This window comes from Takifugu rubripes, chromosome 4, assembly GCF_901000725.2.
Source record: "Takifugu rubripes chromosome 4, fTakRub1.2, whole genome shotgun sequence".
NCBI lineage: Eukaryota > Metazoa > Chordata > Actinopteri > Tetraodontiformes > Tetraodontidae > Takifugu > Takifugu rubripes.
This window is the reverse complement of record NC_042288.1, coordinates 6,284,649-6,301,552: the sequence shown is the minus strand read 5'-3', so window position 1 is coordinate 6,301,552 and position 16,904 is coordinate 6,284,649. Positions and strand designations below refer to the sequence as shown.

The window sequence follows — 16,904 nt, the reverse complement described above, 5'->3', positions numbered from 1 at the left end:
TGTCATCTCTGCCAATGCTTGCTACACACACACACACACACACACACACACACACACACACACACACACAAATTAAATATTGAAATCATTTGTGGGAAAAGGCCAGCACTGCAAAATATTTTGAGATGGAGGAAAAATCTACCAACCCTGCGCTACTACAACTGCAACACCTTAAATATCACCATGGACTTATACCCACTGCAAAACAATACGTTTAATCTGCATCAGGTTACGTTGTATATACATGTTTTGGTGGATGACAGAGGGTCGCATAGATGCAGCAACGCAGCCCAGGGAAAGAAATCAGCACAACTTACACACTGGAGTCTAGTTAGAGTTTGGAGAATTGGGGGTACTTGGAGAAAATCTATGCAGAAAGAAGGCTGCCAATGCTACCCTGCTTTGCTTCATTCATTTTTACGTCACATCTCATTCTCTTTGCCCACAAAGTGCACTGCATCAATCACCATGAGTGAAAACAGAATACTGACACTGCGGATAATGTGGTGGGCCAAGAAAAACACTGAGCTACATAAAAAGGCTTTCAGGTTCGAAGTTACAGCCGAATACTTTGCTATCTGTGGTAGATTTCATGTGTTTGACCAAGTGAATGTGCCTGACAATTTTAATTGGAAATAAAACGATACGGCAAACATGTATTCACCTGTTACTGTAGTAACAAGCACAACACAATAAGCTCAGGAAATTTTATGATACATTATTACACACGGGGACAGTCTACACGCTGCAGTGTGTTGAGTTCAGAGTCACTCCGGATGGAGGGAAGACATTATGAAACAATAACTCAGAGCCTCTGACATAAGAGGCAACAGGGGGCACATTTGTTGACACTTTTGAGTCCATTACCTTTGGCTAACTGTTGATGCCACGGATATGTGCTAGAATGCGTGCATGTTTCATGTTTCAAAACGCAATTGCTTGCAGACAGGTGTTTATTTAATATGGTGCTGGTGCTGCTAAAGTGAACACTAAAGCCGCCGTGAGGCTCATGTTGCACTCCACACTGCTTATTAAAAAGCTCTTCTTCCATTTTCAGTCAGACCCCCACAGACGGGTTGTGTTCTGTGGCACTTTCCATTATTTCCCAGATAAGAAATCATCGTTGAACCAAAGTGAGATCTGTCCATGGCACTGATTTTAAATTTAAATGAAATGGGCAATCTGTTGTGAAAGAAATTGTCTTCATTTTATAGCTTGAAAATATGAGTTCCTAATAATATATTATCCACATCTGCACAAATAAACCCTGAATCCTTGTTTGGAGCATTGATATGAATCATTTACTCAATGCTTCCTAAATTATAGATAGCATTTTTTATATTTATATATAGAGGGTGTTGAACATAAGTAGCTACAGCTCAACACCATGAGCGTCTCAGTCATACTGTCCTTCCAAGACATTCCCAATATCCTCAAAAGGATTTTGCAGCCAGAATCAGTGTTGACAGCTTTAAAGATCAGAAAGAGCTTACCTCCATCACTCCTTCCAGCTGCAGTCCAGCAGACTGTGTGAGCAGTGTTTCATCTCTTTTCAACAGCAAATGCAAATGTGTAATTCCAGTCTGTACAGGCCATTAAAGACGTTGGTTCATATCAGCTTGGTCCTGATGAAAGGTTAATGGACTATCTGTCCTGCTGTATGTGAGGATTAAGTTCTTTCATGCACCCCAGAGTACTGCCAAAGAAAGTTAATTTATGTTTTGGCAAGATTAATCTCCTAAAGTTAGTCTGGAGACTCTGAGTGCTTCTGTCCTTTTGTTGGTAGCAATCATTGTTTTTGCTAAGACTTTGCTTTCCAACTTTGTGCGTCACTTTTTTTTGCCTATTGAGCTCACTATAAACCAGATCTCCGATTAATTACATCTCAGACTGGTCCTGACTCAAGCACCTCTTAAATCTTTTACCCCCAAAGTCTCCCAAATTTTACAAACCAATCCTAAAAAAATTTTGTAATCATATTTATGGAATCACAAAATAATCCTTTCAATCTTTTTTCCCTCTTCAGGCTGTTCATGTCAGACAACAGTGTTGATTAATGAGCCTCTCACAACGCTCACTAATTATTTATGCAGCCCAGTAATGGTTTGCTGCAGTTGCCTTTGTTGCAGCTCTAATTAACAGTCCAGCAACACATTAGATCTAAGATGTAATGTGGAATTAGGGGTATTTTCAGGTTCTTGCTTACAGTGTCGATCAAGGCAACACCCACAGAGTACAGTGGGATTAATTGGGCTTATTTTTTGTTTCTTTTAACTTGCTGTGAAGTGAAGTGTCTTTTTTTTGGTTTGGATCTACAGTTGTGGTATTTACATTCATATGACCTCATCAGTAAAAGCAGTTTTCAGAAATACATTACATTACTTTGTTTTCTATGAGAATCTATAATATCTATTTTCAAACAAACTAAATTTTAAAATAATATATATTCTTTTGTTTTGCCATTCGCATTGCACCAAAATAAATGTTTGTTCTTACACTGACACTTTCCCCAAATGTATTTATCCTTTAAAAATCCCCAAAACAAAACAGGAGCGTTGTGGTGATGTTCAGCAGGAGACGTTGGGGGGCGGTGTTGTTCATCTATGGCGTATGTAACAATAAAGAAGCAGAAATAGAAGAAGAAGAAGAATAACCACGTAAACGTAACGCGCTGAAGCCATGTCGGATGACAAGGTCGGTACAAATTTTTATGCATTCCTTTTTTAAAAAAAAAAGCTCGTGACATTACAATTCCCTCATTTATATTGAAATTTAATGGAGAATGTCTCACGCAAGCTGCTAATGTTAGCTGTTCAATTGCTGAACCAGCGTGCAGGCAGCCCGGCTGGTTAGCTTGTCAGTTCCTCCTGTCAGCCCTAGTGTCAATTTGGGTATATCTTTATTATTAAAGGCGTATGTTTGCTTGTTATTGTGTTCTTTGGTTTTAATGCACAGTTCGGCAACGCGAAAACAACAAATGGAGCAAGTGATCAAGCAAAGTAGACGATAACTCACTAGAACCTGTGTGTTTGTTAACCCAAAAGTTTGAAATGGGCTTTAGACTAAGCGTTTTTATCGTTTAAAATATGTGTACAATGCTCACTTTGTTTGGGCTGTCAATCATAATGACACTGGTATATTTAGTGTGGTTAGAAGTGGTTATGTTTGTACTATCCTTGACTTATTTAATAGTGCATAGCCAAGTTGAGTAGGTTTAAAACTGAAAAGATTATGCCTTAGGTCGCTGTCAACATTAAGGTAAAAGTGATTACCTGTTTTCTCTTTGTAATTTCCTTGTTAGTTATAACCCAATATATAAGGTTTTAATCATTTTATTTTTTATTTTTCCTCTGTATCCTTTTTTCCAGAATACCTTAGGTCAACTCAAGGACCTTGTGGAGTTGAAAGACCAACTAGAGGACATCCAGAAACGCGTGGAGGATGAAATCCAAGCTGGGCTTCCTCCAGTAAGACATAAATTGATGCTGATGTTGCGGATAATCTTTCTGAAAAAAAAAAAAAAAAAACACTTTATTTTCTGGTCGGTGTCAAGTTTAATCTCCCCTCTTTTTTTGCTCCTTAGGGAGGCAGTCTGCTGGCTTCTCCTTTTCTGAAGGGATTTCTGGCTGGGTATGTTGTTGCAAGGCTACGATCTTCAGCATTAATGGGTGTTGCAATAGGAACATGTACAGGAATGTACGCGGCACAGAATTATGCCGTTCCCAACATTGAAAACACCATCAAAGACTATATACGCAACCTGAAGGGAGGCAACAAATAGACACAGTTAAAGAAAGAAGACATAGTACCAATTCATACTGGAACCTTAAAGTCTGAGATTTTTCATTTTTATTTTCCCTTGTATTGAAAGTCAAGTGATGGAGAAACATATAAACACAAAAGCACCCTTTGTTTTCATTGGTGTTAGTAATTCTTATTCTGCTGCGTAAAAATGGCCGGGGCTGCTTTAATTGATGCCATATCATGTCTGTCAAATGTTCACATCCAATAACCCCCTAAGGAAACTCAGAGGGTTATGAATTAGAAGTGTAGTTGAATTTTTAGCAGGCGATCGCTGAGCTTTTCTCTGGTGCCTTCTGTGTTCTTCATTGTTCAGGGATCTTATAGCAACTTTACACTGTTGCACTCTAAACTGTGCACTTACATACTGAGGGAGGTGAGGTGTGTGGGCTCATCTGATGCCTATAGCTGTCAGAGCTCAAAATATGCACACCAACAATATATCAAGTTACAGTATATATGTGTATTATTGGAAATGCCAAATGTTTAAGAAAAATACTGAAAAAGGCACCTATAAATGTTTGACTTCATACTGGAAGAGCAGCTGAGCTAAAAAGAGCTTTTTTCCAAAGTAAATTTGTTTTTAAGATTCAGGTTGAATTGCACTTTAGAAATGCTTGTACATGTAAAATTAGATCAATAAATATTTATTTAAGAGTGCCTACGCTGGTAGTATTATCATCTCATGCTGGTTGTTTTAAAGCCTTTCTATGTGGCTGTCTGCATCATATGCTGGAATTTTTCTTTTGAATTTTTTTTGCATTTGAACTGTAGCATTTTAGAAATATAGAATCTTTAAATCCAGACATATTCAGCAGATCCATACATTACAGCAGTCAAATTTTACAGTCCAGAATTCACTAATTCATTTTGCACATAATGCATTTTGGATGCAAAACTTTTGATGTGGATTTTAGTTGTTTCCTGTCTGTGGAGACACTAAATCAAATGTAGGTTGTGTGGAGACACTAAATCAAATGTAGGTTGTGTGTTGATCTCTTTGTGTCTCGCCTATGTGGAACATTTATGGGCTGAATTTGGGAAGATGAAACACTTTTGTTGGTCTTTATTTATTGCCTTTTTCAACTTGTATTTCTCTTTCCCCACATGGGCCATTTTCTTTGTTTTTATTCATAAATCATAATTCAGGTACATTCAAGGGATCCATTGTGACAATGTAAAGAAACCCACTAAACCTGTCTTTAAAAAGTTTATTGCCAAATAAAAGCAGAACATTTTGTTTTAATATCATTGTTTTAATTTGTTCTTGTTTTTAATAAGCGCATGCACAAAGTTAATAACTATTCTGGTTTGAGAGATCACAGTAATTTATAGGCATCATAAAAATGTATAAATCCTGCAATATTCAAATGAATTACACTTTCTTTTAAAATCCTCTTGGATTGTTTTCTACTACAGAAAAGGTTTTAGAATCAATCCCAATTGTCAATAAAGAACCTCTAACCAACTAAAAATGAACAGATAAATGAGTGGAGTAAAATGTGTTATAAGCAGATATAAGCAAATCACTGATTTCTGAGCAGATAAAGCAGATGGAGCGGGAGTTGTCTTGTAGAGATTCTACCAGTGTCAGAGGAAGAACCCTAAATCTTATTAAAGAAAAACAGGAAGTTAGTGTGTGTTTTTGTACAGTAAAGCAGTTTTCATTCAGAATCTAATGTGCACTTACCCCTGTTTTATTCAGGCACACTCATGGCTCTGAACATGCTGCCTGTGAAACAGAAAAGTGGTCAACACTCACTGTAGTCCAAAAACTGGCCAAAAATGTGTTTTTAATATTTATAAATGCTGGAATGCCCTTTAGGATGACAAATCTCAGCTCAGAGCAGCATGTTTACCAGATGCGACTGCAGAAGTGCAGCTGGCCCGTCCTCTGTGCATGGATCCAGAGATAGCCTGTCCATCTTTAGGGCTGACACACCAGCACTGACTCTTGAAGCACTGCTCCGCCTGGTACAACCCACGCTCATCACACACGGGGCGAAACCCTGGAAGCCCCGTGGACTTCAGTCCGAGGGCCTTCAGCTGGCAGTCTGTGGCTGAGGGAAGAGATGAGACGAATCAGCCAGTAAACTACAAGATACCTGATTCCAGCCGTCAGCGTAAACGCGTACCTGGATTTTCTTTCTCCTCTGATGAGGTGTCCTACAAAACAAGCAGAAAAAGGCATGACATTTCAAACAATACACTACTTCCTCATTGTAGCATTACCTTGTCCAGAGACACGTCATACAGCCCGGCAATGGAGTTGGCTGGTATGCGCATCTGGCTGGGGGAAGCTGCTATAGACAGAAACAGTTGACAAGTGCATTTTAGGGAGTGGGGTTAGCTGAAAAATCTAAAATTCAAGGTACTATATATATATTTTAAAAAAAAAGGTGATAAACTTCCATCTTGATAACATGGTAAAATTGTTCTTTTGTGTGCTTTTATTGATTTATAGATCGATTTTGCATTTTTCCCTCTTACCAGATCTTCCATTGGTCATCACAGATTTTAGCTTGTTGCCCTGCTCCTCCAGAGACTTGATTTCACCTTTCTGGGCAAGGAGGAAGTAGGCAGTCATGACCTGGCCCGCGATCAGAACACAGGCCAACAGGGTGATACCTGCCACTTTGTAGGCACGAGTTGAGCGGCCGCTGCAAGGCGGGGAGGTCAGAAGGTTAACATCTTTAATTCAACCTCATGTTCAATGTTACCCCAAGGTTCTATTTCTTCCTTAATATCTACAAAAGGAATGACATCAGCCCCTGACAGTGAAGTGAAACTCCTTCATGTCTGAGTTATTTTAAGAACATTTAAAACATCTAAACATACTCAATTCAGAACTAACCTTCCATCTAGCCTTTGTTGAACAATTGCATAATGACAAATAAATCAGCTTCTATTCAGAAACTCTCATTGCATAAATACGTAAAAACATCATCTGTATAATCACTGAAGACATTATTCATTAATATATATGTGATTGAAATGTTTTTTATTCATGTATTGCGTAATGATCAAATTAGCACTGAAATACATTTTAAATATATTCCCTCAAATACAATAAATCAGAATTGATATCTGACAGAGTAGGTAATTAGTAATAAGTAAATAATTAAGGAGTGATAAAAGTGGCACATTAAGGAAAATAAAATGTACAATATTCTTACCCATTTGGTGGCTCGTTGACGGCTGCGTTGCCTGTGATAAGAGGCTGGTTTGCGGTCTCTGGGTCCATCTTTACACGAACACCTGTAAACAATAAATTTAATTCTGTACCATTTATAAGTAGAAAAGAGACCGAAGTCCAAATATTATTACCTTACTTCAGGTGAGGATTCAAGGCCGTTCACAAATAAGAATGACAACAGTCGAGTTTGTACTTTTATGCCTGACGCGCAACAAAAGGAACTGAAAACATCAGGGAAAAGCCCCGCAGCTCCAAAGTGTCTCTCAAATGCAGTTTATTGGCTGCACAATTTCTGATTGGTTCCTCAGGATGGGGCGTCATCTGTTGTCAAAGACAGAATACCAAGATCTTGAAACATTTAATGGCAACTTTCTCTTTTCATTCTAAGTTTTGCGAATACTTTAACTTCAAGAAATAACAAAATGATTATTAGTATTATTATTATTGTTGTTGTTACTATCATCATAATGATCATCATTATCATTATTATGTTGTGAGCAAAAGTAAGCAACATATGCAGCTCCAAACACTGTGTTTAAGAATAAATTAGTATCTTTACATTGTTGCACTTTTTTTGTACATAGGTTCACTAAGTTGTCTATACTGGGATTTAGGCCTATTGGGATTTTAATATTTTTGTTAATTCTACATTCTTAATTTGTAGCTAAACTTTTTAACTTTGCCATAAGTGAAATTAGATAAATTTGTTTCTGTTTTTAAATGGCAAAATGTAGGTATAAAGAATTAGATATCCACATAAAGTAAGCTATATGGCAAATCTTTTAAAATCTTTTTTGTTAGACAACACAAATAAACCTGATATAGCTTTTTGCCATAGACTCCACCCACAAGGGGGCAACAGAGAGTTGACAAATTACCTTTAGAAGGAAGTGACTTCCAACGGCCTCTTTTGATTGGTTGAAACTCCACAGTGTTGCAGGAAGAATCTTTGATGCTGCTACACAATACTCGCTAATAAAGCAAGGTACTGCTTTATAAATCATTTTGTAAAGAGTATGCTCATGATATGGTAGGAAAATATCGTTAGACGTGACTCATCTAATCTGCTTTATTGTTTACCTGGTTAATGTTGGAAAGGTTCAGCGCGAAGCGCCAAATTTGAACGAAAATGTGACCCTTGCATTGAATAAAGTCCTTTACGCTTTGAACAATGTACATTAAAAGCTACCCCAATTTAATTAGTTTGGAAAAAAATTTGATCTATTATTGTCAAAACTGGTAAATACCGCCTAACTCTGGATCTTGTTCATCAGATAATGCCCCGTCGCCGAGCAACCACCGCCAAACCTGTAAACTACAATATGGACTCAGACCTGTAAGGGACATTAATTTGTGCTTTTATTTATGCCACTGAAAATAATCATTTTGCATCAACGTTTCATAATTATTTTAAATGATTCCAAACACCATACTCTCCTATCAGGTCCTTTTCCCAAACAGTCAGTGAGGAAGATAATGAAGAATGGAGACCATCAGAGCCAAAGACTAAAACCTGTAAGGCTGACAGACCCCCTGCATCAAAGAAGCTGAAAGCACCTCTCAAGAGAACTACCAAAAGAACAGAGGCACAAGCATCTACACAACCCCAAGCTCCAGAAGATCCTACACATCTTAAACCAGCAGTATTGTGTAAGCCTGCTGCAGAGGAAAAAACAAAGACGGCTCATGTTTTGGCAAATACAGGAAAATCTGTGTTACCTGCAAGGAAAAAGAAGCAAATGAAGGAAGGACAAAAGAAGAGTATTGCTGGAGGAAACATAAAGAAACAACGGAGTAACAGTCCCGAGGAAGAAATGGCCAACAAAAGTGGCCCAAGCAACAGAGTTAAAGAGGAGGTTCGACAACTCTGATATTTCCTCACTTGAAATAATAATACTTTCAATGATGTTGCTCTTTTTTGTATACAGGTTTAATCATGCATACATTTTTCTGTTTCTTTGCAGAGGGTGTCTTTTATTGTTTCAGAAGCCACTGAGACAGACAAGTGCTCCAGTGAAGGATCGTCACTTTCAGGGTTTAAACTAAAAAAAGAAGAGCAAGTTGAAGATGAAGATTTCACTTTTGATGAGCCTTGCCCAAAGAAACAGAAGACAAGTCGTGCCTGCCTGGGACATCCAACATTTTCACCGTCATCAGCTGCACAAACTCTTAGGAATGAACTCAATATGAACTGGGACTTGATTGAGGTATTGATGTATGATTTAGTGTGACTGATATCTCCTTTATTCACATTATTCAACTGTTCACAAATATTGGCTTTGAAATATAGAAACTGAGATGCCAAAGTATTAGTTTACTTTAGGGTTTTAGGGTTAGGGTTAGTCTTTTATATCTGTAGAAAATGGTGAGGTCAGAAACTGCTTTTTTTTAAAAACAAAAAACAAAAAAAACTTGTTTGAATAGATTTATGTCCACTTTTCACAGCTTCTGTCCAACCTGACATGTGTAGAACGTTGGGTTTGTGAAAATATAATAATGCTGCTTCGGGAGGATAACACTGTGCCTTTCGTCGTGCGGTATCGCAAAGACATGATCAACCACATGGATGCAGATTCTGTCAGAGATGTCCAGCTAGTGTATCAGGAGTTGTGGTAGGTAACTGTTTAAACTACATCCATTGCTGATGTCTCGCCAGCCCAATATAAGTCGTTTCTTATTAACACTTGCACCCATGAAATACTGTTTTTCTAAAATTTACCAATTGGGTCAGTACATTTGCGGAATGCGCTACATTGACCACTAGATGGGGCTAAAGGACAATTTTTGAGGTCAAACTGACAGATGCCTGATTTAATTTTATTATTTTTTTGAGGTCTGATCGTTTATTTTGTTGTTCACTTTCCAGTCTGTAAAGTGTTGTGTGGACTGATATTTTTCAGTTCTCTTGCTAAGAAGACTCAGTCTGTGATTCAAACTCTGAAGAAAGATGGGGTTTTGACAACCGATCTTGAACAAACCCTCAGGAGCTGCAGATCTGTCGATGAACTGGATCATGTGGTTCATATTATTTTAATTCATATTGGTCAATTGAATATTATAAAACTCTAATCAAGAGGAATTTCAGATTTCTCTTTCTCTTTTGGTTATAGTATGCTCCCTATAAGAAAGGCAGCAAGCTCACAAAAGCTCGCAGAGCCAAAGCACTTGGCCTTGAAGTGGCGGCTTCAGCGCTGATGGAAACTCCACAAACGCTCGACTTAAGGAAATGGCTTAAACCGGGTGTTGAAGGTAAGCAAGGTCGTATGAATTACCTTTTCCTTCAGCTGTGATCATATTCTCACACATTTTGTTTTTTTGTCAGGCCTGTCCTCAGTGGAGGAGGTAGCTACAGGTGTGGAGCACATCCTGGCCGATATGATTGCCAAAGACCCTGAGACGCTTACCCACGTGAAAACATTGTAAGGATCTTGTCACGCAATAGTCATGTTTTGATTTACTCTGTGGTTTGCTGTCTGCTAATATAATACTCACACTGATCCTCCTTCCTGTTCGTCTTGTCAGGTGTGAGAATTGTCCTGTGACCATTCAGTCATCTGTATCCAAAGCAGCACTGAAGGAAAAGGTGCAAGGGAAGGGTGCCACCAAAGGCCACAAAAATACTGCAGCACAAGCTAAAAACAAAGACATTGATAAGTTCCAGCTCTACTGTGATTTCACCTGCAATATCCATCGGATCCAGCCCCACCAGGTAGCACAACAAAATCCATCCATTTTCTTTTCATTGTGAAACTCGAGATCATCTCAAGCAATTTTATAGATATTTAGATGTGTTCTGTTCAACAGGACTATTTTAGCTCGGTGAATTCTTCTGACAGGAGGACTAACTTCTTGTTAAGTATAATATGGAAACGTTAATCAGAGCACCAACATGGCCGACAGACCAAAAGTTTGACAGTTTCTTTTGTTTGCGAGACACAATGTTGACGTTCCTGTCCAACAACCTTCACAAGCACAGCCTGCTCTAATCCAAACTGAAGTTGCTAAATATTAATACTGCCTTAAGAAACTGTAGACAAATGAATAAACATGAAAACCAAAAATGCTGGACCACACTAAAGGTCATTTACACCTTTGTCATTTGTGATTTGCTCGCCCCCGACATCCCACACCCCCCACACACGCATACCTTTTTTGTTTTTTGTTGATGTCATGTCTGTCTCCCTCATGCCCACCCCCTCTGAAGAGTAGCCATGTCGGTGGCAGTTAGCCTTGTCTGTGCCTCCACATTTACCCCCCCTGCCTGTTCCCTGCTCTTCTTCCTGTCTGTCCCTCTAGTGACTTGTGGGTTACTCAGAGTTGGTCCCAGGCCTCATGTGTCACCACAGCTCCCATCATCCACTGCCTCTGTGCCACAGCACAGTCTCTGGCAGCAGCACTCTGCCCTACAGTCATGCAATCACACGCACATGTATTCCTGCGTGTGCACACTTGCTCACACACGAGCCCGCCCTGCAAGTCCCCCTATTCTCTCCTCTTAACATATGTGACATGTCCCCTGCTGACATGCCATTGGATTAGGAAGCTTCGATTGACAGGCGCTCTCCTGTAGTGACAGCTGCTGCTGCCTGGCCCAGGGGCAGAGGCAGGGATGGGGACATTGAGTGGGTTATTAAAGGGAGAGAATGAACGGTTAAGCATTGCTGGAGCGTAGACCTCTCTTAGCTCTATTCCCTGATTTTGCTTCCTCCCTTTTTTCTGACTAAACATCAGACCTTTAATTTGATGATTTGCCTTGGTCATAAAGCATCAATCCACAGGCGACTGTGGCCCTTCGAGCTGTCAAACTCCGTCAAAAACGAACCTTTTCTAGGAGAAAAGGATGTACAGGTGGGAGATGTGTTTTGACATTAAGTGTGTGTGAGTGCACACTTGCCCCATCACCTTTGGCAGGTTTTATTAAGTCACATGTTTAATAATGCCGCCTTCCAGGTGCATGAAAACGAAAGGATGACGGATGTAAAGCATGTTTTGTGGAATGGACTATAATGGAACATTTTCATTACATTTTTATTTAAAAGTGGTATTAATATATTTATAATCTGACAAAGACAAGGAGAGACCATACATATAATTGTGGCACTTCGAATTTTGTCACCATTTTTATCTTAAATAATGTTTATTTAATTATAGATGTTAATTATGCAGGTGATACACAATCCTCAAACAAAATATTGCATATGGTTTTGTGTTAATATTTATTATATGTTTATACTAGCAATTTCCTAACCAGAAGCTTTGTATATATGTGTGTGTGTGTATGTGTGTGTGTGTGATTTAAACAACATAGTTTTGATATTACTTAAAACAGAGTGAATTGCACTGTTTGTTTGTTTGTTTATTTACTGAATCAGATGCTTTTGGATGTTAAAATAATTCATTTACATTTTTAACTTTTCATTCATTTTGTTATTTTACTCTATTTTTTATCTTTTAAAATTGAGATAGTAGGAGTGAGCAATAAATCAATCGATCGGCTATTTAAGTAAAACCCCAAACATTCATTGTGCATTATTTTTACTTTGCCAAACTTTAAAAATCCCTGCAAGAGTTTTACCCATTATTATGCTGCATTTATAGCGGGCAGACTGACGAAGATGTGGTGTTTAGCTCAGATTTAAGTCCGTCAAATTTGATTTGAGGCCTCATTGGAAGGGTACATATTTACCTTGTAGCTATCAGCAGCAGCGCGCTCCGGAGGCTGCCAAAACACATTTATTGATGGTGCAGCGGGGGATCTTTAATGTGATTTGCGCTCTGATCAAACAGTTTAGTGCTCCACGTTTGGGGCTTGCCCACAGAGACTATGTGGTCAATGCAAACATTTCATCAATCAAACACCTCTTTTTGGTGGAAGGCTTGGGGAAAAGCCTTTTAAGCTCTCACTGCAGCACTTCTGTCCTTAAAGTCCAGGCCAGGTCACGCTGTCTGCATGTCTCTAATCTGTGTCAGTATGCATGAATCATGCTGTTTATCCCTGATATGTCAGATGGATAGATGTGTTGATGATCGTAATCCTCTACAGAAACGATGAGACAGAGATGGAGACAGAGAGAACGGTCACTGGCTGGCTGCCCTCCCTTGGGGGTTGGAGGAAGGATGAAAGGGCATCTAGGAAAGACATTCTGTCTGCTCTCGTCAGACTTTGGCCAGTACTTTGGTACATGTCACTTGTGGCCCGTCTAAGACACGAGCACATGTTTCTCACATCACCCTTCTTCTCGGATCACCCTCTGTGTCTCACCACTGACCCAACCCAGGCAGACACTGAGAGACGTAGCGACACTTGTTTCTCATCTCCAGGGACGGTGGCCAGCCAGAGAAGGACACACAGCTCAGTATTTACACTCACTCATGAAATTACAGAATGGCTTTGGTGTTTAAATTACAGGATGCAGAAAAAATACTAGCTGGTTTTGCGTTGTGTGGTTGCAAGTGGACTATTTTTATTTTAAAGAATAAATACAATTGCAATTGTATGTCATCTTATATGCTATTTCTGAGTTGTCTTTCGTGTTTACATATGGATTTTTTAAAAGCATTAAACCTGCTGTTATGTAGGAAATGTTGGGTCATTTGAGGGCGTATTTTTGCCGTTCTTCATGACACATAATAGCTATTTAAACTTTTCACTTGAAGCCTAGCGACACAGCTTTAATGAGGCGCATTTCTGTTTTCCACTTTATTTTCACTTTGAGCTTCCCCTGATTCTCAGGAAGTCGATATTTGCTTCCTCGTTTTGCTGCATGTCACGTCAGCGCTTTGATGGAGATTGTTTGGGAAATCTCTTCCCTGTTTGCGCCGCAGCCGAGAGCAGAAACATGCCATCGGATGAAAAATAGAACTTTTAATCATAATTCAAGTGGGCTGGGTGCATGCAGTCTGTGCCATTAGCTGTGTTTATTTTAGTGTGTTCTGTATGGGTGCGGCACTTCTGAGGGTGTCGCTGAGTGGTAATAGTTGTGGCACCATGCGAGCGGGTGTGGGTGGGGGGTAGGCCTTGCGGTCTCAATGCTGATGGTGGCATAGTGGTGGCATTTGTCAGCTCGTTTCTTCCGCTTGGTTTCCAGATTGACGTCTTGTTTCTTGGCCTTGTTCTGTAGCGGGCTAAAGGTTCCCCACTGAAAAGGTCAGACACTTACTACTGTTTGCTTAACAGCATGTAACAGTTCCTCTGAGGGGGACCAGCACACAACACAACAGGCCTGGCCACGGGATACACTCCTAGGCCCACAACATTTACACACTTGTGTGTAGACGCTGAATTATTTTATTTTGTGCTTCTTCAGAGGTTTAGGTGCCTGTTTTTTTATGTGTACAACAGCCTTTCAAAGATAAACTGAGTTAAAAAAAATGCTGTTTTCTTCCAACTTTCTCACATTTATGAGGTTCTACTAAATGGAATGGGGACATTTCTAAATGATTATTCACTTTATGGTCATTAGAATCATTAGTAACTAATCACAAAAAAATAAAATGAGTGTTTTTGTATATGAAGATAAATATAAAAGTAACAACATAATAATAATAAAGACCTGGATGAGGTCGGCTTTAGAATAATCTGCTCAATAAATGTGGTTTGCTGCTTCCTAAAAGCTACATTTGAATAAATACATATATCATCCTTTTTATGTTCAGATGCTTGTATATCCAATGATTTATACTTTATTGATTTAAGGGCTCTATTTTGTGCTTTGTGCTTCCTGTCTGAGAACAGACGCTGGCTATTAACCGTGGGGAGAGTCTGAAGATTTTGACAGTGAAGGTGAACATTCCTGACAGGGTGAAGAGTGACTTCAGCAGGTGGTGCCTCAACAGCAGGTCAGAAATCCAGTTTAAATACGTAGATAAACACAAAAGAAATACAAATTCTCTGTATTATTTCAAAAAGGGATCTGTTGAGAATTTATTGAGAAATTTGAAACACAGCCGACACCTTTTTGTCTTCTCCTGTTAGCCTTATTCATGCACATTTATATGGGATATAGTACAAATTGTGCATTTAGAACACCGTTAGTGCTGGATCAAAACTAAAACACAGTCTTTAATGTAGATTTTCTGTCGGCCACACGTGTGTAACTATGATAGACTTATATTTCTTTGCAGGTGGAGGCCAAAAACAATGCCAAGAGAGGAACATCATTTAATCCTCAAGAATGCAGTGGACGACTCTTATAAAAGACTTATTCAACCGTTCCTCAGCAGGAGTTACAGGTACATTTGATGCAGCAGTTATGTGAGCAGGATATTTATTTTGTTTTATTCACATCTTTCTCCAATCCTCTGGCCTTCTCTGCTTCCTTCTGGCTTCCAGGACTAAACTGACCAGTGCAGCAGAGAAGGAGTCGATCGCCATGTTTGTGCGGAACCTTCGGCAGCGGCTGTTAGCGGGTCCAGTCAGGGGCAGCATCATCATGGGGGTGGACCCTGGGTATAAACACGGCTGCAAACTAGCAATTCTCTCCCCTACCAGTAAGTCACCTCAAACTGAAGCAAATATCATCTTTTGTTGTGCACTATTTATATATTTGACCAAAGAAGACAATCACATTTTTTCTAAGTTACCGGTACAGGAAGCTTATTTCAGGGTATTGTCGATACCTCCCAATTGAAGTTTGATCTGTCTTGTGCCATTTCTTTTCTTGACATTTCTATTTCTTTAATCTTCATGATTTTCAGGTCAGATTCTGCATACAGATATTTTTTACCTTCATGCTTCAAGTCAACAAAGAGAAGCAGAAAAGCTGCGTTATCTTATGAGCAAATACAGGTACTAATGCTGGGGGGGCTATGTTAGAGTTCACACTCGTATTTTTTATTTATTTATTTTTTTTAAAGTTAATTGCCCTCTACTATTGTGTCCATAACAGCTGTACTAAGGTTGTCATCGGGAATGGGACAGCATGTCGGGAGACTGAGTCCTTGTTCGCCGACCTCATCTCCAGAGGCAATTTTCATCCACTGGACGTGTCTTACTGGTAGGTTTGAGGTTATAGGTCAGTTTTGATTTGGAACGTTACAGCCTGTATGAAATTAATCGACAGTTAATTAGTGTAATTGGAACCTCTGATGGACTCAAGGATTGATGTAGATGTCCATCATATCAAGAGTTAATTTTTTTCACCAAGAACCCTGGTTTATCTGCTGCTGTATATCTCTTAGATCCATTTATTCATGATTCTTTTTATTTAGAGTCCATCATCCAAATGCTGTTGATCTTCTGAAAATAAAAGTAATTCCAATAAAATGGCTGTAATTCCAAAACAGTCATGTATAGGTATATGTAATATACCTTCAGGTTTAGCTGGAACTCTGCCCCATTCCAGTCCTGTCGTGCAATTGCATATTTTACAATTTGAATGAGAACAGATGACACAGATTAAGAAAGAGACAAATTTCAATGTGTCCTTTAAGTGAATCTTGTCTATTATTGCTTATTAAAACCCATTAAAACCATCTGGACATTGTTTGAAATGGGGCCCATTAGAGAACCACGCTGTGGTCAGCGTTGTCTCTATGACCAGGCCTGCTTCACGCTGTAGAATACAACAGCACAGAACCCGGGTCCAAGCAAAACAACCGCTGCTCTCTCCTTTCTCACCCTCTTCCTCTCGTTGCAGATTTCCATGTGCGATTGTTGACTTGAGTTCAGCATAATTCTAAGCGTTGTTCCCAGTGCTAACCGCTAACCTTTTGTGTCACTTACAAATACTTTCACAGTATCTTTGAATTTATGCACAGCAGGTCATACTTAGGGTGTACCTCTCCCCCCTAAAGTTTCATATTCTGTTTGTAAGAGAATTCTTAAGTTGCTGTCTTTATTAAGTTAACTTGATACTGGAGCGTGTAACATTCCTGCCTTTCATAACATCTGAAAGCGTTGGACAAG

General features: G+C 39.2%; 3 protein-coding genes across 5 annotated transcripts in view; 2 read left to right on the top strand and 1 right to left on the bottom strand.

Annotated features, from left to right (window-relative positions):
• The first annotated feature begins 2,609 nt into the window (after positions 1 to 2,609).
• LOC115249598 (SLC35A4 upstream open reading frame protein-like) lies at positions 2,610 to 4,746 on the top strand. The gene is made up of 3 exons (XM_029835401.1): positions 2,610 to 2,694; positions 3,369 to 3,467; positions 3,584 to 4,746. Exons 1-3 carry the CDS (start codon positions 2,680 to 2,682, stop codon positions 3,779 to 3,781), a joined length of 312 nt encoding a protein of 103 aa, XP_029691261.1. The 5' UTR covers positions 2,610 to 2,679; the 3' UTR covers positions 3,782 to 4,746.
• A 227-nt stretch (positions 4,747 to 4,973) lies between these two features.
• Positions 4,974 to 7,275, bottom strand: cd74b (CD74 molecule, major histocompatibility complex, class II invariant chain b). 3 transcript variants are annotated; one of them, XM_029835398.1, is made up of 8 exons: positions 7,129 to 7,275; positions 6,978 to 7,053; positions 6,292 to 6,461; positions 6,034 to 6,104; positions 5,937 to 5,967; positions 5,661 to 5,861; positions 5,492 to 5,533; positions 4,974 to 5,411 (listed from the first exon to the last, which is right to left on the bottom strand). In XM_029835398.1, the coding sequence occupies exons 2-7, from the start codon at positions 7,043 to 7,045 to the stop codon at positions 5,499 to 5,501; spliced, it is 576 nt and encodes a 191-aa protein (XP_029691258.1). In that variant the 5' UTR covers positions 7,046 to 7,053; positions 7,129 to 7,275; the 3' UTR covers positions 4,974 to 5,411; positions 5,492 to 5,498. The 3 variants fall into 3 exon arrangements, with proteins under 3 accessions (XP_029691258.1, XP_029691259.1, XP_029691260.1); XM_029835399.1 differs by having other exon boundaries at positions 7,134 to 7,260; XM_029835400.1 differs by having other exon boundaries at positions 6,978 to 7,059; positions 7,129 to 7,245.
• A 732-nt stretch (positions 7,276 to 8,007) lies between these two features.
• Positions 8,008 to 16,904, top strand: part of srbd1 (S1 RNA binding domain 1) — a 28,503-nt gene continuing 19,606 nt past the window's right edge. The window contains exons 1-14 of the mRNA XM_011603126.2: positions 8,008 to 8,027; positions 8,272 to 8,333; positions 8,442 to 8,853; positions 8,962 to 9,204; positions 9,443 to 9,609; positions 9,898 to 10,015; positions 10,108 to 10,246; positions 10,320 to 10,416; positions 10,520 to 10,706; positions 14,733 to 14,836; positions 15,122 to 15,229; positions 15,330 to 15,487; positions 15,695 to 15,785; positions 15,886 to 15,993. Of these exons, the coding sequence (XP_011601428.2) occupies positions 8,025 to 8,027; positions 8,272 to 8,333; positions 8,442 to 8,853; positions 8,962 to 9,204; positions 9,443 to 9,609; positions 9,898 to 10,015; positions 10,108 to 10,246; positions 10,320 to 10,416; positions 10,520 to 10,706; positions 14,733 to 14,836; positions 15,122 to 15,229; positions 15,330 to 15,487; positions 15,695 to 15,785; positions 15,886 to 15,993 (1,997 nt within the window). The 5' untranslated portion in view covers positions 8,008 to 8,024. The remainder of the gene's footprint in view (positions 8,028 to 8,271; positions 8,334 to 8,441; positions 8,854 to 8,961; positions 9,205 to 9,442; positions 9,610 to 9,897; positions 10,016 to 10,107; positions 10,247 to 10,319; positions 10,417 to 10,519; positions 10,707 to 14,732; positions 14,837 to 15,121; positions 15,230 to 15,329; positions 15,488 to 15,694; positions 15,786 to 15,885; positions 15,994 to 16,904) is intronic.